The sequence below is a fragment of the Heloderma suspectum genome, chromosome 10 (genome assembly GCF_057233095.1).
Source record: "Heloderma suspectum isolate Gila_16-S chromosome 10, 16-S_ref, whole genome shotgun sequence".
NCBI lineage: Eukaryota > Metazoa > Chordata > Lepidosauria > Squamata > Helodermatidae > Heloderma > Heloderma suspectum.
The window spans coordinates 22,845,401-22,869,150 of NC_139467.1; the positions used below are offsets into that span (position 1 = coordinate 22,845,401).

Here is a 23,750-nt window from a genome sequence, read left to right on the forward strand (position 1 = left end):
GAATTCTGCCACGGATCTCAGTGAGGCCGAATGCCAGCGCATTCAGCCCCCCGAAATCCGTGGCGGAACGAAGCCCCCCTGCCCCGTGAAATGGGCCCGGAACAGAGCACCTACCTGCTGCCGTCCGCGCTGCATTGCGACTGGCGGCCACGTCTGCGGCCGCCATTCGCTTCTTCCATATAGCCGTGATAGGCTACGTAAGTATTTACGTAGCCTATCACGGCAAAACTAAGGGAACGCAAATGGCGGCGGCTACAGTGGCCGCCATTTGCGTTCCCTTTGTTTTCCGCCGTGATAGGCTACGTAAATATTTACGTAGCCTATCACGACGGGAAAAAAAGGAGACGCAAATGGCAGCCGCTGTAGCCATTGCCATTTGCGGTCCCTTTTTTCCGTTTTAGGCTACGTAGCCTATCACGGCTAAAGCGGGAACGCAAATGGCGTAGGGGACGCCATTTGTGTCCCTGCTTTATACTATCACGGGCCGCCGTAGGGACGCAAATGGCGTCCCCGACAAAGGACGCCATTTGCGTCCGCACCAGCCTGGCAGTGGCTGGAGGCCCTTTGGGTTCAGCACTTTGGATAGCTCCTTCAGAGTTCTGGCTGGTTCTGGCTGAAACCCAGAAAGGATTCGTAGCCCCGCCGAAATCAGAGCCACCAGCCTCCGCTCCCCATAGCTCCCGCTCAGTACTTGCCCCGTCACATTCATCCATTCATTCCAGGCCGTGACTCCGCCCCGCCCCGCCCCCTCTAAGCCCCAGCCTATCAGGAACGTCCCCGGAGAGAAGGCGGGCGGACGGCGCTCCGCGCGCGCGCGCTTGCGCTTCGTCGGGCCCATTGCCCCTCCCCTCTTTCGCCGCGCCCGCCTCTGGCTCCTCCCCTTCCCCCTCCCCCGCCCCATGCGCTCTGGCCGCGCGCGCCGGCTTCACGCGCTGACAGCGCCCCCGCCCTCCGCCGGCCTCCCGAGATCCCCCCGCGGGCCAAGCTGGCCCTTTTCGCCTTCCCGTGGCTCCGGGAGCGCGCGCGCAGCGGAGAGGCCCCGCGCGACGGGAAGGTCCGTCTGAGGGAAGCGCGGGCGGGGAAAGTGGCGGGTTCCTGGGCCTGGCCGGAGGGAAGAGCAGAGCAGCGGAAGGTCTCGGCCGGCGCGTGTCGAGGGCTGTGGCGTGCTCGGGGGGCCCGGCCGCTTCAGCGGTGGCGGGCGAGGGGCTGAAGGGGGAGGGCGGCGGCGGCGGCGGCCGGGGGTGATTCGCAGGCTGGGCTGAGGGGGAAGGCGAAGGGGAAGAGTATTTGCCCCCGTTCTCCCCGCAGCCCTCAGAGCGCGGCCCTCCGCCCGCCCATCCTTCCCTCCCCCTGCCCACCCTCGCCTCACACCGCTACACATGCCAGCCTTCCTCGGCCAGATGCCCTCCAGATGTGTTGGACTGCAGCTCCCATCGTTCCCAGCCGGCATGGCAACGACGGGCCGTTGTAGTTGGGAAAGCGTGTCATACGCGTTTTCTCGTCCGCAGCTCTTTCTCTGTCAAGCCGTCCTTAGGGTGCCAGAGTTGGCCACGTCCCGCCGTTGCTGCGGATCACGATTGGGTCGGATCCAGGTTTAGCCAGACTTACTTACAGGAGACCGGTTGAAATCGGCGGGGCTTAATTTCCAGAGGGGTGGCCGTGTTAGACTGCTGCCGCAAAAGCAACCAAGAGCCCCGTGGGCGCCTTAAAGACGAGTGCGTTGATTTTGGCGTAAGCTTTTGTGGGCTATGGCCCACTTCATCAGATGTGTGGAGTGTTATGGAGAGTTTCAGGTTTATATTCAGTACGTATGAGGGCAGCGGGGCAAGAATTGTAAACGGTGTGGTCAGAAAGACATTAAGGGGGCAATCCTATGCATGTTTAGACAGAGAAAAGGCCTACAACTCCCAGCATGCTGGGAGTTGTAGGCTCTTTCTCTGTCTAACATGCATAGGATTGCATCCTAAATGCTGGAAGCGATGATGGTGACAATTGCTTTATTAACAGTAATCATGCAGCTGATGAAATGGGCTATAGTCCATGAAAGCTTGTGCCAGAATAAATTTGTTGGCCTAATGGGACTTGCGTTAGTCATGACTAGCTGTGTCCCACTGATTTCAATGGTTCTATTTTATTATAAAGCTGCTGAGTCTGGATTCAACCCACTGGCTCTGGTCAACATGTTGTAGCAATAGTGTGTGTTGGACTGTGGTTGGAAAAACGCAGAGTCAAATCCCTACTCAGCAGTGAAGTGACCTTGGACCGTTCATTCACTTTCTCTGAGCCTGAGCACCTTCAGTGAGTTGTTGGGTGGATAAAATGGGCACTGGGGGTGGGGGAGAAGGGAAGAACCATGTAGGATGTGCAGGAAAGGTGGTATATATAAATGAAATAAATGAATAAAAAAGGTAAGATTATGAAATGTTTCTGATCCTCAGTCAGATGCTGTGCCTGGAGAGGCACTCTAATGGGACTAGTGCAGCCTTTCCCCACCCTGGTGCCCTCCAGACTTCAACTCAGCCATATTCCTAATTTCTGTATCACTGGTGATTTCTCAAAACTTATGACATTAATCTCTTTCCCCTTCTTTATTTCTAAACTTACTAGATCTCTTTGTTTGTCTTTGCTCTCCTCTCTTCCCTATCCCCAAGCCTTCTACACTTCTTGCATCATTTCTCTTATCTATGTGGTTCTCACAGAAGGAATGTTACTTGTTTCTTTTTACGTTAAAAACAATCATACTTGATTAGATGCTGTGCCTGGAGAGGTATCAGTGTGGTGGGCATGCCATGCATAGCCAAATCCTCCAATTCCTCATGGCAGTGTTTCTCAAAATGTTGTTATTCCTGAGGCATAGGTGAGTTAGATTTTAAGATGCCACGGAAGAACTTTTCCCCCTCCCTGTGTTTGCTGTAACAGATGAATAAATTTGTTGTTGTAAATGTCATTAGATGCAAGTAGGCTCTAGTTTGTGTAAGCTGATTTATTTATATATAATGTCTAAATATATGACATCTAATGTTAAAATATATGATGTATATGTGCATCTATATCTATATGTAGCATTGATTTTAGCTTCAGAGAAGCTCAGGATGATGTACACGGTCAACTTCTTCCCTTTTTACCTTCACAGCAACCCTGCTAGGTAGGTTAGGCTGAGAAAAGGTAGTGCCTGATCCAAGTCCATTCAGTCTGATCCAAGGTAATTTGAGAACCCAGGTGTCCTGATCCCTAGTTCAACACACTACCTTTTATTTTGTTTTTGCAAAACTTCTAGGAAACATTAGCCTTTCTAGATTAAATGTGCAGAATTTCTACCTGGAGTAGCATAGTTTGGCAGGCTTGACCTGCATTCTAGCTGATTTCCCAGTTCCTCATGGTAGTGTTTCATGAAATTACCAAAGGGCCAATGGTGAGGGCGCATAAGGGTTGCAGTCCAACAACATCTGGAGGGCCCTGTTACAGCACAATCCTAAGCACGTTTACTAAGAACTCCCTTTGAGTTTGATAGGACTTGTTCCCTAATAAGTGTATTTAGAATTGCTTCCTAAGGCTTTAGTTTTAAGAGGGGATGATGACTAAGGGGTTATGATTAAATGTGTACATTAAACCTGAAGTGTGGACTTTTGAGTTAACACAGCAACAGCCAAATAGGAAAATCAAGTTTAAAATAGAATTGCCTGTATTTGAGTTTTAATTTGATTGAGTTTATAGGAATAGATTAGTAGAAACCTATGATTGAAAATGACTTTTCGTGTGCCGTTGATAGATTTGTGTAGGAGGTGCTGCATTTATTCTGTAAATATTTAAAACATTTTCCCTTTAATTCTAAATGCAGTTGCAGTATTTGGATTAAAAAGGGAATTGGGGTCATCCCACTATCCAGGCAGAGGTATTTTACTGTGTTTACAAAGTAACATTTTCCTTTCCCAGGTATTAAAACAAATGAAGTACATACTGGTAACAGGCGGAGTTATCTCTGGGATTGGGAAAGGGATCATTGCCAGCAGCGTTGGGACAATTCTCAAATCATGTGGATTACATGTTACTTCAATTAAAATTGATCCATACATTAATATTGATGCAGGCACCTTCTCTCCTTATGAGCATGGTAAGATGGGTGAAAAATTCTTTTTGTATAATATAGTGCCAAACTACTCCTGGTGTTTGTCATGTGGCTCTGCCCTTAAGTGCAGGCTTTTTTTTTTTTTAGAAATCGCCATGTGGGAGGACCAATCTGGATGGGCTCTAGTGTGGAGGGTAAGGGGGCTTTAACCTTTTGTCCCCTATGTCTGTGATTTGCATTGTCAAAAGAGGCCACATTTCTTTCAGTGGACCTTTTTTGCAATGCATATTGCAGGTGTCAGCCCCCTGATACAGATTGGGACCACAGCAGGGGGGTGGGGGAGATAGTTAAAGCTCCCCTACCTCCCATGGTAGGCTGGTCTGGATCCTAGTACTGGCAATTTCTTAAAAAAAAAAAAACCTTACACTTAAGGGCAGAACTATATAACTAACTTCACGCGTGGTCTGGCTCACAGAAGCAAATACTTTTAAGAATGGAATGATGTTGAGGAAATATATGTTTTGTGTGTGTGTGTGTGCGTGTGTGGGGTAGTTGTAAAATGTATGATTACACTCAGACTCTCATTGGGGTTAGGGTTTGAAATCACTAGTGCTACTGATATTGCATTGGTGACAGCATTTTTGGTACAATATGGAATAACGGTTAGTAGTAGCAGCAATATTGACAACTACTAGGAAGAACATGGGTGGTATATAAATCTTCAAAATAAATACAGAAATAAACTGACTACAAAAATTGCTATTATCATAGAGACTTACTCTGGGTAGAGTGAAATGTGAGAATATCAGGGTTGTGTGTACGGTTGGAGAATGGAAGTTGAAAACACTGAGATAGCCACCAAGGAACATCTTTCTGTGTGGTCTTGTCATATGGACTAGGTACATAGATGCAGTGTTAGAGGATATTTTCAGCAGATGAGGTGGGACATGGGGAAGAAGTTAGTTACTTTTTTAAGCAAGTGTAATATGTGAGTGTCACTTTTGTTTTAGGTGAGGTGTTTGTGTTGGATGATGGAGGGGAAGTGGATTTGGATCTGGGTAACTATGAACGCTTTCTTGACATCCGACTCACAAAAGACAATAATCTGACTACAGGGAAGATCTATCAGTATGTCATCAACAAGGAAAGGAAGGGAGACTACCTAGGCAAAACTGTTCAAGGTAAAATATTGAAAATTGATCTGCCATGCTTTAATGGTTGGGAAGGGTTGATATATCAGTGTCCCCAGTATTTTGATGGGCCTCATATTATTTGAACCACAAAGATAATGAGTAGTTATTTGTGTGCTTAATTCATAGAATACTATTTTTATAATTTGTATTTGGCAAGGATGGACACTTCGTAAAATGTATTTTATATTTCTAGCCAGTAGTGTTCACCTCCCGCAATGGCATACATAATTGGAAAAAATGCATAAAGAATAAAACTTTTAAATAACCATTAAAACAGTTGATATACCATGCTCATGTTCACAGCTGTGATAAGCCAGAATTGCAGAGAATTCTGGCTTATCATTCATGAGCAGCATGCTGGTGCATGGGACTTCAGTCCTAATCATCTTACCTGAAAGTTGCAACAAATCTATTGGGAAGGAGGACTATGTTGAGATAGACAAAGTTCTGTTTTGGGATATGGAGCCAATGAACCACAGCAGCTGAACTGGAACATAAATGTTTTATTTTGTGTTTTATTTTGGGAAATAGACAAATGTGTTCTTCCCTTCTCGTTTTGTAGTTGTGCCTCACATTACAGATGCTATCCAGGAGTGGGTAATGAGGCAAGCACAAATCCCTGTAGATGACGATGGCATGGAACCTCAAGTCTGTGTGATTGAGGTTGGTATCCATTCTCTCCTGTGTCTTTTGCAAGGGTTAAAGATGAAATTTCATTTTAGGAAGTAGGTATTTGAAGTGATACTCTATTCAGAGTTCTGATAGGGATGCTTGAGATGGTGTCAGCAAGCACCTTTGATCACCTGCGGATCGGTTATGTGAATTCAAGTAGCAATCTGGCAGGGATTGAAGTCAGGTTTATTATCCACCTGATTTCCTAGGAAGGTAATATTTGCTTGCAAATCCAAGAGTACATAGAGGATTTTTAAAAAATGGCTGGTTAGAATTGGAAGTGTGAAAGTGTTAGGAACCTAATTGTTCTGGATGTACCTTACTAAACTGGCTGAAAAGAATCCGAAAACACTATGGGTTGGATCCACATGAAGTTAGTTGAACTTGGTTTCCACTGAAAGCAACGGGACTTAATTGCAACTAACTTAGGGTGCAATCCTATGCATGTTTAGAGAGAAATCAGTCCTACAATTTCCAGCATCCTCCAGCCAGTCATGCTGGCTGGGGGATGCTGGGAATTGTAGGACTGACTTCTGTCTAAACATGCATAGGATTGCACCCTTAATCTGGATTCCACACTATGACTTGCATCATCCAGCATCTTGTTGTATGTCATATTCTAAGCTGAACTGCTGACAGTTCTACAGAGTAACTTTGACACAGATTGTGTGGTATAAGAACTGAGTACTGTGCTTAATTCTAGACATCTGTCTTTTAGCTCGGAGGAACAGTAGGAGATATTGAAAGCATGCCCTTCATCGAGGCATTCCGCCAATTTCAATTCAAAGTCAAGCGAGAAAACTTTTGTAATATTCATGTCAGTCTGGTACCCCAGGTAAGGCTATGGAAAACCATTCAATGACCATTCAGTGGATGGTTGTGTTTGCTGTTTCTGACCAACACTGTGCAATGTAAGGATACATTGTAAGGTGCCCTGGTGCACAGTGGAAAACAAATCTATAAAATAAAAAAAATATTATAAATTGAGACCTTTTAAGAAAACTACCTAGTTCTTGCTGAGATGATTAGAGCTGTATCCTTGGAAATGGCACACGTAGCCTGAAGACTTAGCATTGTGAACGGTAATGCTTACAAAATATAATATGGAAAACAGATGTAAAGGCAGAAATGATAAAGTAAAATTTAGTAATTTAAGTGATAATATGTTGTAAAATACAAACAGTAGTTGATGTGCGTCTTAAGCTCCATAGGCCTTCACTAGAGTGGTAATTCTACTGGGCTATAAAATATATACATGGTTACTTGGAAGCAAGTCCTATGGATGGTATCCAATTGGTGTCCCTCTGCTATGGAAGGCAACTGTCAGTGGAACAGGGACGGGGCAAAATTCTGCAATTCCCCCAAAGGGTCCACCAGCCCTCAAGCAGATTTTGGGAGAGGAGGGATGGGGGGCTGCAGAGGGGAGGCAGAATCTCTAAAAGTTGCTCCCTTCCTATTCCACAGATGGATGCTTTCTGTCATTGGAGGAGCACCAGTTGGATTTCAGCCTATGTTCAGTGCAGCTTACGCTTAGTATACATAGGATTCCAGTTTTGGCCGATCAAATATAGCTGGCTACCGCACTTGATAAGACTCACTACAACACTTTGTCTGCAATCGTATACCCATTTGCCTTGGAGCAAGCTCCATTGAACTCAGTGAGACTTACTTCTGAGTAGACATGTATAGGATTTCACTGTTAGGCTGCAATCCTATGCAAACTTACATGGGAGTAAATCCCATTGGACACTGTGGGAGTTACTTCCAAGTAATCACTGCATTGTTATAAGGATCATCAAATGACCAAAGCTAGGAAGAACAAACAGGGCATTTCATTTTGTGTCAATTCCTTGTGGTGAAGTAGTTATACAGTTGATCACCAAAGTAATTAGTAAGGTATCACTAGCTCCTGAGATAGTGCAGTTACGTATATTAGTGAATGACCGTGACAGTGATACCTTCTTCCACTTGGGTTGTAATGATTAAATTTAATGGAGCCTAACTCCTTTCCAAGAAAAATCCCTCATCTTGTGGGTTTAACTTCCAAATAGAAGTAATGTCATGATCCTAAAAACAATGGATATATTGATTATTTATTATATAGCCTTTTGATTAAAGTTCCATGTGAAGCTGTGTCTTGTTATGGTATTCAGGTAAAATCAATGCTATAATAGTGTTCTCGGTCTGTGAAAAATGATACTTTTTCACTTTTCTATTATTGCTTGATATTTCCCTCTTAAGTGATGATTTGTTAGAGAGATTGTTAAGACTTGGTATGATGGTCATAGACAGCTATTGTGATGCATGATATTTTTGATTTGACACACTGCATGTATTTCTTGACACTTGCCTACTAGCCAAGTTCTACAGGAGAACAGAAGACAAAACCCACCCAGAATAGTGTTCGTGAACTCCGTGGTCTTGGTCTCTCACCCGACCTGGTAAGTTTTCCTGTGATGTATGGAAATTGCACACACACTGAATTTTGCAGAAACCTTTGGTCACCTTAGGACTTGGATGGAAAGATCTATGACTACATATATGGTATCATAAAATAAATAGCCAAGAAAGATGCATAGCAGTCTACTTGCTAGAAATGTGTAACTTGGTTAATGTATAATTTGGCTAATGGACAAAATGCTGTTAAAGGTTAGATTAAAGCTTGGTTCGCTGTTACTGTTTTTTTTTTTTTTACTAGATTGTGTGCAGATGCTCCACACCTCTAGATACCTCAGTAAAAGAAAAGATTTCAATGTTTTGTCATGTAGAACCAGAACAGGTAAAAATTGTTTCAAATACTTTGTTTTGTTACCATTGGTGCATCTGTTTGCTTTTTCCATGGTTACATTTTAGATAACATAATTGGTCTGTGCACATAGAATCTCTGAATTACGGAAATAGGGAGCATGTCTAACACATCTTTGTGGCAGGATTAAGGAACATTATTATTGGAGTTTTAACTTAGACTGGAGCACCTGATATTTTTTCAGTGGCTCTAGAGTTATACATGAACTTTACAAGATTTTATTTATTTATTCTACTTTTATACCACTTAATATCTCAAGATCTCTAAGCAATTCACAGTGCACATATATATAAAATCCAGTAAACAGTGAAAGAACAAGAAAAACATTAAATACATTAAATATTACAACAAGACAATCATAAAACAGAGCAGTGCCATACTTCATTACAAGTCAGGGAAAGCCTGGGTGAACAAATATGTCTTCAAGAGGCGTTTAAAGCTTGACACACTTTCTGGGAGTGTGTTCCAGGGGGTGGGTGCCACTTACGTGCTGTTACTTGGCAACACTCTATTGCTTGGCAATAAGATCTCGTAAGATTGATCGCCAACAAGACATGGTCAGAAGATCTCAGGGATTGACTGGGTCAATCTAGTATATAGGGGAAAGTGGTCAGCTAGACAAGGCTGTTTCTACATCTGTTTCTACATCTAGCCCAAGAATGAATTGGATTTATGAAAATCGGGTTGTCCGCTGCTTTGTAGGCAACATATTTATCTAACTTCCATCAGTATGAAACTGATTTAATGTGGTTGTGTTGGTTCTACAGACTGGGAGCCACAGAGTAGATGACTTGATAACTTTATCAAACATAATAATTTATCAGACATACCATCATTAAACATAATGCAAGCTGTTAAACAGACAAGTTTTTTCTTCTGAATATTGATTGTTTGGGTGCTTTGAGAACAAAGGATTGTCTGAAAAGTTGATTGAATTACAGTGTGGACCTCTAGCATGTAAACCCCTTTTTCCTTTTGAGCCTCCATGTCTGAATCAGAATTTGTGGTTTGAAAACATACAATATGTTTGAGCAACTGGTCTTTTCCTAGTAATGGAAAGTTACCATTTTGCCTGACAAATTTAATGATAGCAGCAGTCCTAAGCAATGGGAATGTGCATAGAAATTAGCAGGACTGTGTCGTAATTAGGATCAGGGTGCTAGTGGGTTGTGTGCACATTGCACAGAGTCAGCTGCTTGGTTTCCTGATAATCAGTTCCATATTCTTAAAAAGCAAGTTCTTAGTGCTTTGAAAGTTTCTGGTCCTCATGGTTTAGAGATGAACTGGAAAGAGATGTGAAAAATGGGTTCAGAGGTTAATTTAAAGAAGAAACCCAGATGTATTGGCCAGGATACAAACTTGTTCTGCAAACGAAGGGGGCTTTAGACTTCTCTTAAATGCCACACTGCTTTTGAAACTGAAGAAAGATTCAAAAGTCCTTCTGTGATTTGTTGTGGGGGTAAGATGTTACATTGTATCTCTTCTGATCTCTTTCAGATTTTTCACATTTGAAGTTAGCTATTAGAATAAGAACACTGTAAGTGTAACATGGCAACCAGTTGTAGTTTAGCATCTGTTGAGTTCATGAAAGATGTGCAAATGATGTAATTACTGTAAGTGGGTTGTTGTTGGAGTATCTCAACTGTTGGGGCATGCAAAATGCTGCTGATGAAATGGGGTCTATCTCTCCCTTCAACCATTGTGGACCTGCATCCTGAGATCTGGGTCTGAACTCATCCCTGACCCATGTGCATTGCCAATTGTCCTCTAGTTCCCTTTCTTTATGTCCCTCTAGCAGATTTTGATATGTGTGATAACACCTGCATCACTCTCATCATATGGTCTCATCAGGAGTATCCCTTCTGGTCTGGAAGTAGGTCTGGCCAGTCCTGTTATGTGGCTGCTTCCCAACAGTGGATCTCTTCATCAGCACCTAGCACAGTCTCTGGGTATCACTCCCACTCGGTCAACCCACAAGGGAATATCTGTGTCACCATTATAGCAACTAATTTCTGCTAGTTGTAGATCTCCAGCACATGAAGTTTTTGGTATTACCCTAATAAATAAGCATGTTGCTCTTTCTATCCTTAAGGATTAATTGGAATAAAGGCACTGAGATGTGCTACCAGTTGGTTTGACTTGTTAATTATTTTATGTATACATGTTATGGTGGAAGTAGCCAAGTACATTCAATGGAGATTCTCTGTTTGAGAGATGCTTTACGTCAAGGTACAGCACAAGCTGTGCTGGACATTCCGCTTCTGTGTTAGATCAGAACATTTTATACAGTGCATGCTATGGACATGCAACAAAATACTGTGTGTTGTAAATGCAAGGTTTTGATCTTGTAGGTGTCGTATCTGCACGTTGTTATGCATGTCAGAAAGATACCAGTGAGACTATAGTATTCTTTCTTTCTCTGTTTCTATTAAACAGGTCATTTGTGTTCATGATGTGTCTTCCATCTATCGGGTACCTTTGTTGCTTGAGGAGCAAGGGGTGGTTGATTACTTTCGACACAGGCTTAACCTTCCCATTGAAAAGCAGCCTAGGAGGATGCTCATGAAGTGGAAGGAGATGGCTGACAGGTGGGCTCCCTCATAGGAAGTAATCATACTGTTCTGACTTGCCATGTTAGCAGAGGGGCGGTTGCAAGGAGGGCTTCTTTAGCCCTCCCAGGGTCCCATCTTGTATTGACAAGAATACATTTTGTTTCTAGCTGTTCAGCCACTGAAGAACTGTAGAGAAATCTTTTTACAGGTAAGTTAGGATTCGGCAGGTTTTTGTGTAGCCTGGTTCCCATATTAAAACTACATGGGTTATTATACTGACATGGAAGAACTGTATTGATGTTGCTGTAATACACGGGTGCATTTTGGGTGTGTGTCTGAATAGTTGTGTTTCGTAAAGTGAATCAGTGTTGTAATGGAATTTGTTGCAGCTTTTAGAGAGGGATAGAAGAAAATGGCTCATCTCACACATGATTGGTCTGTCATGACCATTCCTTGGGCTTATGTGCTCCTTCCTTCCCCTTGCATGCTCTGATGCCTGATTCAAACATACTAGCAAATTATGTTTTGCTAGAATTAGGAAGTTAAGGAGGGAGAAATACGTTTTGCTTAATTTGAACATAACCACTGATTATGGTGTTGCTTGAATTGGGAAGTGAGGGAGCATGGAGGATGACGTTGGGGTGAGCCTGAGGCTCGATTGCAACAGCCAAACTATGAATTGGCCATTATATTTTGGCCATTTGTAACTGTACAAGTTTTTAATGTTATAAAGTCGCTTTGAGTCCCAGTATTGGGGAAAAGGCAGGAAATAATAATAATAATGATGTGAACCAGCCCATTATCTTGCAAAAGACTGGGTTTTAAACCCTGTGTAATGCCTTATCTTATGGGTTACTAAGACAAAAGAGATGTGTAATGTTTTGGTGCAATTACAGTTGGGACAGTGTCTTTGCCACAGGCTAGGTTAAGCAGTACAGGGCTTTAGCTGCCATTGCTATATGTGGGATCGTGCAAAGCTGTTAATACACCATGGCGATGGGTACAGGTTGGACATGGGTTCTATGCACAAGCCTGAAGGCATTTTGGCACCTACATAATCATAACCCTGGTTGTCTGTTTACTTGAGAAATCTGTTAAGATAGTATTGGAACAAACACAGCATAGCAACATGGACTTGTCTTACTTGGATAGCCTTTAGTGTTAGGGAATAAGTACTTGATTACATTTAATTATTTCCTGCTTGAATTAAGGTTGAATTCCTATATACACTTGTCTGGGAAGAAGCCTTAGTGAACAAATTGGGACTTACTTCTAAGTAAGTATGTATAGGAATGCACTTCATGCATTTAGTGTAAATATATAAAAGTTAGCATATTTCCTACAGGCACCGAGGCCTGGTCTTCATATACAGCAGAATGAGATGGTGGAGTGCACTCCACCAGTTCAGGCGGTAAATGGAGGAATAGCTTTTTGAATGCTCCCTCATGTTAATACTACTACTACTACTACTAATATAATCTAGCACAGCATGGAAACAGGTTCAGGTCCAGTTGGTTATCCTGTTGTGCTCTCTATTTGGAGAGAGAGTTTAATGTAGAGGAGCATTTAAAAGAACACATCACAGCCCCCTGTATTCTGAAGTGATGCAATCCATTCTATGACCTTGGGAGTTTACCAGTCATTCTTTGAATGTGTAGATCAGGTCTGAGAGTGATCATGCTGAATCAGGTTATTAATTCTATATTTGACTTGGTATGTCTGGGCTCTAAACAGGTACCCCATATTATTATTTTCTTTTGTTTTTGTTTATACAGATATGATCGTTTGTTGGAGACCTGCTCTATTGCTCTTGTTGGGAAATACACAAAGTTTTCAGATTCCTATGCCTCTGTCATTAAAGCTTTGGAACATTCTGCCTTGGCTATCAATCACAAGCTTGAGATAAAGGTATGCTTTTCCACTGATTTCAGCAAAATGTCCATGCTGGATACATGTTTAAAGCTAAAAGCAGAAATAAACAGGATGTACCTCCCTATTTTGAGAGTGGTGCAGCAGCTAAGTGCTAATACGTCTAAGCACAAAAATACCAAAGCACAAAAATCTGTTATATTCAGCAGAATCACAGATCACTTCGATTCACATTCGATTTGTGGTAGAAACTTTGGGATGTTGATGCTGTCTTGAAGCCCCAGTTGATTACTGTATCTTTCCATGGGGGCATATTCATGGGGGAGCTGGCCCTAAAAGATATACTGTCTTTTGTTTCCATTAAAAGTAATGCCTTATATAAATAAATAAAAAGACAGACAAGTCACTGCTTAGTGTAGTGTAGATTCTTCCCACCCCTGTGAAACCATTTCAGACCTAGAGTCTAAACTCCAATAGTTTGAAACCCTATGGGAAGAAACTGAGAGGCCATGCAAAGAACAGTCAGCCTGCCCCCTTAAAATCTCCATCCTTGGGATTCCATAGCAAACAGAAGGCAGCAATTTCTAGACATTTTGCACCTAAGGGAAGACTCTTAACCTTTTTAGTAAACACAGATGTCTTCCTTCACAAACAGTTGGGTTATTCAAATGATTCAAAAAGTGTATTGTTTGTGCTCTACTCATGCCTCTCTTGTGTAGTTCTTGGCTACACCCAGACCCAGTCTAGCTCCATCTCTGCACTTCAAGACTGGGCGGCCAATTCTAGAATGTCTGGTGTATTCTGGTGGAGACCCACCTCCCTCAAGAAATCTTATTTATGAAACCATCTAGAAAGCATGCCCACCCCAACAGGGGGAGAGGGGATTCTTCATTGGGCAACGTCAAGGAGGCTTTTCTTCAGAGAATTAGAGCATGGGCTTCACCTTAATACACTCAAGCACCACTTCACCATTCTTGCCACAGTTTGATGGGGGGGAAGATAATTTCCCAATTTCTACCCATCCTCATTTGATGATATTCTTAAGAGAAGCCTCTCACTAGTTCATAGGTATCCTACGTGGGACCTACATCAGATGTTAAGAGTGCTAACCAAGGAGTGGTTAGAAACGTATCACTTATGTTCTAGTGTGTGGTCTCTTTCCTAGTAACTAGAATATCTGTTAGAGTGGGGAGTGCTTTCAATTAGGAAAGAACTTTGCGGATTCCATCGTGATGGTTTTGAGAATGGATCTTTCTCATTTGAAAAACCAGTACAATTTGTCATAGGTCCCAAGAGATAGTTTTACAGTTGTTTTGTCTCAAGCTTGAACCACCCTAAAGAAAGTGCTGTCCTCAAATATTATGTAGATTCCCAATGTGTTTTCTGGGTTTAGTGAGGCATGCTTGTAACAAGGTATGGCAGCAACACACCCAATTGCCTCTTCGGATTTATTGCTGGTTTGCTCATAATCTTGGCTATAATGACAATGTGGCTGGCAGAGCTCCAGATGGAAGCTGTTGTCTGAATTCTGTCATTGTGGTCTAAATGTGGTCGTTAATGTATGCTGAACATTACACCAGAGAACAAATTTCATTGAAAATGGATGCTGTAGTACAACATTTGACATATACCACATGCAGTTTGTGGGTGGGGTAGTTTGAGGAAAAACAATCTAAAGTTTTCTTAGGATCATAGAACTACCTTTATGTTTCTTCAGGTCCTGGACATTTTTTTAAATAATTTATTTAAAAATTATAATCAAATGCATATATGATTGTAAGATTAACAGTTGCCATTTCAGCCCTGTTCTGTTTATGGAATCTTTGCCAGTTCGTTCCAAACAGGAAATATTTGTTAGCAGAAAAATAACTTGGCCGTTAGAATAACACCTGTTACAGTTAACATCCCACAGAAGTATTTTTGTTGGGTACAAAACTGTTTTAAGGCACGAAAGTTCCCAGCGTTTATAATCAGAACAGATGTGTCATATCTAGTTTTGGAAAAAAATAAGAAATAAGACTGAAAATCCTTCTGACAATGTTTAGTCTGGTTATACAATAATAAAGTCAACAGTGAATAAAAATAGATGTTTCCATGAATTGCTAGTCCAGGCTATAAAAGTTAAGTGATGGTACCACTAAGTCAAACGTGTATATATATTTTAATGGATTTCTTCCTAGTACATTGATTCTGCTGACTTGGAACCAGCTACTCTACAAGAAGAGCCTGTTCGATACCATGAGGCCTGGCAGAAACTCTGCAGTGCTGAGTAAGGCATTCATAACTTTTGCTTTCCTCTAGGGGACAGTGTCTCCTATCATTGTAAGCTTCTGTTATTGTTTCCTGGTTGGCACTGCATTCGAGTTAGGCCAGGCCTGGCCTGTTCATACAGTTGAACCATCAGTCTTACCTTTTTTGTCTTATAACCCAAGTAGACAATACGTCCCACATCCTGTTGCTCAATGACTGGATGAAGTACATAAGCAAGTATGGTGCTACTGAGTAAAGGGCATGATATATTAATAGTATTTGATAGTTCTGTCAATGGCTATTTGTCATGATAGTTAAATAAAACCTCCCATTTTCAGAGGCAATATGCCATTTGGTAATGGCCACATGATTCTGCCACAGAATGAACTCATGTGATTCACCATTACTTCTGAATACTTACTTGACTGGCACTTTTAGTGTCTCTGCTTGTTGTCATAAGCTGATGCTATGAAGCACTTACGTTATTCTGAATAATGCCTTTTGGAGATAAGGAGCTTGGCAGCCATGATAGGCAGCCAATCCTGTTTTATATGAGAAATGCTCTGCTGTCTGGCTTCGAACTGACTGTTCATATAAAACAATCATAAATACAAAGCACTTGTCTGGTCAGAACTGCATGTTTGGTGGCGGCCATTGTCTGGAAACGCAAGTGTCTGCTGAATAGCAAAGAGGTGGTGGGGGACACAATCTGAAGGCGAGATGTTGTAGGCAGGAGGATGTTTCACACCTCACCAGACACCCTGCCCCTATCAGCCAGGGTTCCTGAATAGTGTTTGCTGCATCTGGGGGAAGAAGAAAGTGGTTGATGGAAAGAGATGTGTGGCATGTGTGTTTGTGTAAATATACAACACCCCCCCCCCCCCCGCTTTAGTTGTGCCTTTTGCCTGTTGCTTTGCAACTGTCTGGCAAAGAACTGAGAGCGTTAGTCTTCACTGAACATTTAGCTCTGTCTTCTATGAAGTATAGTTAAATGCATGTAGCTGGGCATACAAATGTTAGCTAGCGCCATTTAGCACTAAAATAGATTCTGTATTAGTGAAGCGAACCGTCAGATTTCACTAAATGCACTTTCCCCTTTTTATATAGTGGAGTCCTGGTTCCAGGAGGATTTGGCATTCGAGGGACAGAAGGGAAAATACAAGCCATTTCCTGGGCAAGAAAACAGAAAAAACCCTTCTTAGGTGAGATAATATGCTTCAACACTGTCTTGTTTATAGACAAAGCAGAACCGTGGTGTTCACGCTAGGTGGATGCTTTAACCATAAAGCCCTAATTCCAGTTTTAATACCTGGCACACAAGAAGCCCTGTGGCTGATCTCTGAATCTACTGCTATGCATTTGTCAGGCTTTTCATGTGTATGACTTCAAATGGATAAAGGGGGATTTTCTGGGTAATACTGAGCAATATCTGCTTTCTTCATTTCTTCAAACTTGCCGAAAAAAGAGAAACAGATATCAACATTCCCTGTGCCCCCATCATTGTAGCTCTTTTTGACTTCTTTGTGCTTATGTGGACCCAGTTGCAAATAATGGCTGTTGTGGATGTACTGTTGGGGATTTGGGGATAGTGCCGTGCTGCCTTAGTATGTTTTTCCTGCTCTGTTTTCTCCAGGAGTCTGCTTGGGAATGCAGTTAGCAGTTGTGGAGTTTGCCCGTAACATCCTTGGTTGGCAAGGTAACCTTGTGTTTGCTGTGGATTGGCATAAACAAATGACTTTAGGAAATTTGGAATGACCTGTCTTAAAGGAGAACTGCACCTATTTTTCTTCACCCTGTCTTTGTAACCATTTTCAGAGCAATGAGCATATGTTATCTAAACTGTTACATGTCTTGCAAGCCAGTAAAGGTGATGTCTTAGTGTGAAGGAGACATAGTTCTTGCAATAAAAGGCAGTATTTCCAGTACTTTTACTACTGTCTTGAAGGGAGGCAGGGTGCCTTACAATATCATATAACAGCATCTATATAGTGTGATAGAATGCTTCAGATACATATTATCTATCTTGGTCATTGTTACCACAAGTTTGTAAAATGGGTTAATATAAGACCCATATTGTAGGGTGATGGTGGTTTGAGGCTGAGAGAGAATGGCTTGCCTAAGATCACTTAGTGAGGTCATGACTAAGACAAAACTTGAACTACGGGCTTACAGTTCACAGTTCAGTCTCCTGATTATTTCATTAACTTAGCCTGATCTTCATATAATACTTCATTTTTTTAAAAGGAATCCTGTAGGCACAAGATTAAGAAATAATAATGTAATAAACAGCTAAAGAATATATGCTGCTGTGCTCATGATTTTGAGTTGGGCTGTACTGGTCATGTTTTTGTGAGTCTTGTTACTATGTGTAATTGATGGAAAAGGTGTCTCCTATTATGGGTTGAGGAAATACGGATTCTTTTAAAACCTGGAGTTTGCACGGTAAATCATATCTGATCATAGTCTGTAATCCACAGATGCTAACTCTACAGAATTTGACCCCAAAACTTCACATCCAGTGGTAAGTATGATGTGATTTCTGAGCTCACTGTGGTTTCACCCTCATGAACACCAGAGGCATTCAACATTATTTGATTAAGAAACAAAAATATGAAATGGACTAATTGGATTGAACAGGAATTATGGGGGGTATAGACTTGGCAAGAGTGTGAAACATCCTCTTTCCTGTCTCTTGGAATGCAACAACAAATTTATGAATGGTCCTTAATGTGAAAGAGCAGGACAGAGCATAATGGGTATGGCACATATCTCTATATTACTTCATAGTGTTGAGGTCAAACATACAGGGCTGGATTAGATGATACTTCTCCCCAGTCTGGCCATACACATGGAGGGGAGCAAGACCTGTATCCCTGGACATCGATACATAGGGCATAATGCTCAAATATGTCCTGTACATGCAAAATCCAATGCACATGTGCCCAGGTAGTCAGATGATCTGTAGTAGACCCTTTCTTTCCGCTTTCTACATGTCTGTAGACATGTAGGGCTGTTGCATCACTAGGCTTTCTCCCACCCTTCCCCCACATTTGCTTATTTATAAAATCTTACTGGCAATCTGTTGTGTGTATAAATGGAAAGTCAGACTATATATTACAAAGCGCTGTGACTCCACTCTAAAATAATCTCCTGATGCAAATGTGCAAGCAACACTAGTTTTGTCTTCCACACCTAGAACACCAGCAATTGAGATTTGTGTAAATGGCCTGTTTGATGGGTTGCTTCTGCCAGAAATCAGCATTTGTTTGGGTTTTCCCTCCACACTGGCTTCAATCACAGTGTGCTTTTTGAATTATCTCCTTTAGGTAATAGACATGCCGGAACATAATCCTGGTCAAATGGGTGGGACCATGAGGCTTGGCAAGAGGAGAACAATCTTCCAAACCAAGAACTCAGTCATGAGTATGGCTTTTCCTAGCCCTGTCTTTCTCACAGCCCCTCCTATCTTTTGGTTATTGACTGGCTTTGCTAGAAGTGTGATGATACAAATGCATGATCTTATAAAGTACTGAAAAGTTATATGTTAAACCAAGCCTCCACTCCTTATTTCCAGGGATGGAACCTTTTTCTCCCTTCTCATACTCGAACTTGGGATAATCCAATCTAAATTTGTAGTAGATTTGGGACAGAAAAAAAATATTACTTCACACAATATATAATTAAATTACAGAATTCACTGCTGCAAGATGTGGTGAAGGATACTAGTTTTGACTACTTTAATAGGGAATTAGACAAATTCATGGACAAGAGGTCAGTGTGTAGCTATTGGCCATGACAGTTAAGTGGAACCTCCAGGCCCAGAGATGGTATATCACTGAATACCAGTTGCTGGGGAGCAGCAGTGGGGGAGGGCTATTGCCTTGTGTTCTTCAGTGGCACACTCAAAAGAAGTAGAATTGCCTTCCAATAAAATTTGCTTTGAAGAAAATGTATCACATAAGATTTTTATCAACTCTGTCCTTGGAGAGACTGGACATGATGGGGAAGGTGTGGTGAACCAGTTTATAATAAGTGAATGGCCATATTTTTTCCATGGACAGGAAAACTGTATGGAGATGGTGACTATTTGGAAGAGAGGCACAGACACAGATTTGAGGTACAACAACCGGCATGAACTGAGCTTTATTACTTTTTCCCATTGATTTATCCAAGAAGAAATCATATGACACCAATTCCATTTTATAGGTAAATCCGGAATTGAAAAATGCATTTGAAGAAAAGGGCATGAAATTTGTGGGCCAGGATGTTGAAGGAGAACGAATGGAGGTGGTTGAGCTGGAAGGTGAGCACCTGGGTCAGTAGTTGTAGGAGTGATATCGTTATCGGGGAAAGGTCTTGTGGACTTCTATAAGATTTATGGGTCATGGGACTGGTAGCCATTCTTGGGATGGAAAAATTAATAAATAGCACAGTATTCAGTAGAGGAGGTAGTAACAGAATTCTGAAGACTAGGGTTTTCAGAATAACCACATAGTAAGTAAGTGGCTAATTATATGATTTTTTAAAAAATATTGAATCTTCTTTTTATTCCATATAAAATAAATGCCAATGACATTGTGAATCTTTGGAAATAGAAATAGCAGAGAGACAGGACGATAAAACTTAAAATGGCTTTATATAGGATATTTTGTATATTGGTGAGATTGCTTCAGATATTAACCCAATAAAGCATGCATCAACTTCTCTCCTAGAGCATCCATTTTTTGTTGGTGTTCAGTACCATCCAGAATTCCTGTCCAGACCTATAAAGCCATCTCCCCCTTACTTTGGCCTCCTTCTGGCTTCTGCAGGGAGGCTCACACATTATCTACAGAAAGGTTGCAGACTCTCTCCCAGGTAAGTTTGGCTTAGTGCTCTGGCTTATTATGTGTCTGTCTGCTGGGCAGTGCCTTTTGTTCAGTGTGGTGTATTAATTTGAGACTATCTCTTATTTCTGTTACGCACAACAGCCGTTACGCTGTATAGTATCCTGTTTCCTTCAACCTGGACTACAATATTACTAGTGCCTTTATAGAATGAAAATGTAAGCCTTTATGCTTTTACCCTGGGTTGATAGGCTCTGGGTTAATCTCCCTCTTCAGATAGATAAATTGCCGTGTGTTTTGTACTGGTGTCGATATACTGTCAGTATTCGATTGTACTGGTGACACTATATTTTAACTATCAGTGTTCTAAACACTTTTTTCATGGCTAAATGAAGGTCAATCCTCTGCTTTCCATTTCTTTAGAAAACAACACCACCACTAAGTAATCTCTTTATCTTTCCCCACCCACCCCTAGTCTGTTCTGTCTTTATAGTATTGCCTGCCAAAGGCTCATGGAGTTCTCCCAGACCAGGAATGTCTTCTTTGCAAAATCATAGGTTGTCTGGGAGAAAAATGGTCAAATGCCATATTCAGACATGATAGTCTGCCAGGTCTAGTTGCTGATGAATGTTTTGTAAAGGATCTAAGCTCCTTGTCATAACAAATGGAAGTTCAGTGGCCATGGAAAGAACACTGTAAAATTTATTGTTGCACACATCTTCTTGAACCTTCTGTGTAAGATTCTTTCTTTCTGTGCCACACACAAAAGGGAAAATTCACCCATCTCCCCTATATTTCAGTATGTGAGTTCTGCATCTCACTAGCAGGGAAAGGTATGGTTTCTCCTTTTGTATATTACACATGCTATCCTTTACTGTTATTTGTTCCTGTAACATTTGGAAGTTGACCCTAGAGTAAAAGCCTGCACAAATCCAGAATGTCTCAGTGCAGGAGGCTTGACAGGATGGCAAGGTTTTCACGCTAAATCCTCCTAATGGATTAATCTGTTTTATGAAGAATATACGCTGCAAGTGGGATGCAGGAATGAGGATCCTTAAAGGCTGAAAAGCAGGCCTGAAGACAGCTGCCAAGGCCCCGGTGGCTGGGTTCACCAGTACTGCTGCTTGCCCCAGCTCCCATGTCAGATAGCTGGGCCTGAGAGCAGTCATTTTAATTTCCTTCAATGCCCTGGAGTGACAATAGATCAGGCATTCTGGGGCATTGTGGGAAATTAAAATGGCAGCTTGCAACACTGCCAGGTAATCTGTGGGACCCCACCAGAGGCCAGGGCCTTCCTTAAGCCTGGAGGCAGTTCTGCAAAGGACCCTATGTAAATACAGCCAGCTAGGCTGGGTTGGAGACATTAAGACCTCCACTAAGTTGTTTACTGTAGGCTGTAGTAGGAGCTTTGCTTTAATTACAGCACTCTCAATGTCCAGGTAATGTGGATGAACTTATCTTTGCATTGTAACCAACCAAGAAGAGTTGAAACATATATGATAGAAATTCTTTATTTTTCTAATGGACTGAATTTTACAGGGATACGTACAGTGACAGGAGTGGAAGTAGTTCACCGGACTCTGAGATCACCGAGCTGAAATTCACTGCAGTGAATCATGAGTAATAGTTGGTATGTCTGCTTTTCATGTTCTGGGACTTCAAATTCTCTCCTCTTTCTTCCACATTTGTGAATTTGGACCACATGGCCTCCTTATCCGGTTTCTCACCCCATAAAAGAACTGCTTAGTCAGGTCCTTAGACTTGTTCCAGATTCAGAGGGCGTGTGATTCTTGAAACACCTTGCACAACTGCAGACAAAGAGGAATTTACCTTGAGCTGTACTGTTTGAACCCTTTCAGTACAAAACTCTTAATGGTGGAAGTTGCCTTGGGTACTTTTGCAGAAAGTCAAATGGGAGAGCCAGTCTGGTGGTGTGGTTAGAGTGTTAGACTAGAACTGGGTTGAGTTCAAATTCCCACTCAGCTTATGAGGCTCACTGGGTGATGTTAGTTAAGCCTATAAATGCATTAAAATGAGATTCATTACAAAATTTATTAATCTTTTTTGTGTCTCTTCTCCCCCGCAGGTATTTCTCATTATCAGAAGATCCTTCATTGGATGCAATAGTTGGGCTGCTGGAGTCTCTTAAATCATGTCACTATAATTGTATTTTGAGAAATCATGTCACTTTTATTTTGTTTTGTTCTTTTAAACTTAATTTTTAATGTTTTACTTTGAGAAGCTGACACTGGTGCCTGCTGCCCATGTGCAGTTGTGAGTTTACAAACAAGAACTTCAGAAGCTGAGCAAGGACTAGGACAGATTCTGGATTTCTGATAAGGCTTGATACACCATTGTAAATGGTCGTAAGTGTTGCCAAGGAGAATATCAGGTTTTCTGTTCTTCCATTGTGGGAGGTTTAAATTATGCTATTCATCATGTTAATGGGGTGTGTGATGGGAAACTGCACAGGGCAGTATAATTTAATCCTTACAAGTATTTTAAAACAAAGTGATGAATTTGATGCTTCGTTGCCACTGCTGAATCTTTGTTCCAGGAGTACAATTTTCCTGCCCATGAAACCTTAGGATATCTGATCCTATCCAAGTCTGGTCATGCCGTAATGATGTAATTAAAATGTGAGGATTGGATCTAGTTTTAGTCAAACCTAATGTAGACCCATTGAAATCAGTGGGACTTGAGACAGTCACGACTGAAACAAGTCCTGTTGCTTTCAGTAGGTCTACTCTAGATATGACTAAACCTGGATCTAACCCCAGTATATAAAATTTCCCCTATTTTAGAAGCTCAAGGGAGGGGTGTGGTTTTCGGTAGTCCTGCTTCCTGGACTGATAAAACTCCTTGCATCAAGGGGGCCATGCGTAGAAGAAAGTGACTTTTCAGAAGCTGCCTTTTGCAACTCTCATAGATAGATTTGCCTTGGACAATAGAAGGTCTGAGGTCCTTATTTTTGTAAGGGAGGTCCACCTAATGTGGTCATTCTCTCCCCGCCCCTTCTGTTGATAAAGTGTAGGCATATGCAGTGTCCTATGTGCCCATTTCTGCAATGGGGTGTGGGGTGGGGTTCAGCAATAAATTTACTCCAGCTTGTAGAGGAGGGAAAGGATGACACCAGTCTTCTGCAAAGGTAGGAGCTGCACAAAACTAGTATTTGTAATCTTCCCTTTTGCCAGTGTAGGTTGTTAGCTCTGTTTCCAGCAAGTTAGGAGAAACCATGCGTTGCTATACAATATACCATATGTGCAGACACTTAAGTTAATTAAAACTTGGGGAAAGCAATTGGTGTGTTCTAGTCTGAGTACTTTTCTCATCCCTTTTCCTTTTTATTAACAGTGTGGCATCACTCAACGTCAAAGATATCTTCTTTGTACTTCTTTCCTGTTTTGTAAATTAATTACGTATGTCAGCAATGTATTTGTCACAGAGGGCCATCATGGAGAATTATTTTGAATGTGTGTAAATCAGGATGGTATCTTCCATCTAGTTTTGCATGAC

General features: G+C 41.7%; 1 protein-coding gene across 1 annotated transcript; it reads left to right on the forward strand.

Annotated features, from left to right (window-relative positions):
* The first annotated feature begins 910 nt into the window (after positions 1-910).
* On the forward strand, positions 911-23,748 carry CTPS1 (CTP synthase 1). Its single transcript, XM_084815557.1, has 19 exons — positions 911-1,054; positions 3,934-4,111; positions 5,077-5,247; positions 5,822-5,922; positions 6,650-6,766; positions 8,289-8,372; positions 8,630-8,710; positions 11,174-11,325; positions 13,065-13,197; positions 15,339-15,427; positions 16,516-16,610; positions 17,042-17,104; positions 17,886-17,929; positions 18,735-18,831; positions 19,470-19,525; positions 19,615-19,711; positions 20,121-20,265; positions 21,774-21,864; positions 22,321-23,748. Exons 2-18 carry the CDS (start codon positions 3,946-3,948, stop codon positions 21,856-21,858), a joined length of 1,776 nt encoding a protein of 591 aa, XP_084671683.1. The 5' UTR covers positions 911-1,054; positions 3,934-3,945; the 3' UTR covers positions 21,859-21,864; positions 22,321-23,748.
* The last annotated feature ends 2 nt before the right edge of the window (positions 23,749-23,750 follow it).

What these genes read in the sequence shown, in the direction of transcription:
- CTPS1 (XM_084815557.1), top strand. Translation starts at nt 3,946, where the DNA reads ATGAAGTACATACTGGTAACAGGCGGAGTTATCTCTGGGATTGGGAAA. An exon ending in ATGTCAGTCTGGTACCCCAG is followed by an intron (nt 6,767 to 8,288) that starts GTAAGGCTATGG and finishes CTTGCCTACTAG; the next exon opens with CCAAGTTCTACAGGAGAACA. An exon ending in TGGAAGGAGATGGCTGACAG is followed by an intron (nt 11,326 to 13,064) that starts GTGGGCTCCCTC and finishes TTGTTTATACAG; the next exon opens with ATATGATCGTTTGTTGGAGA.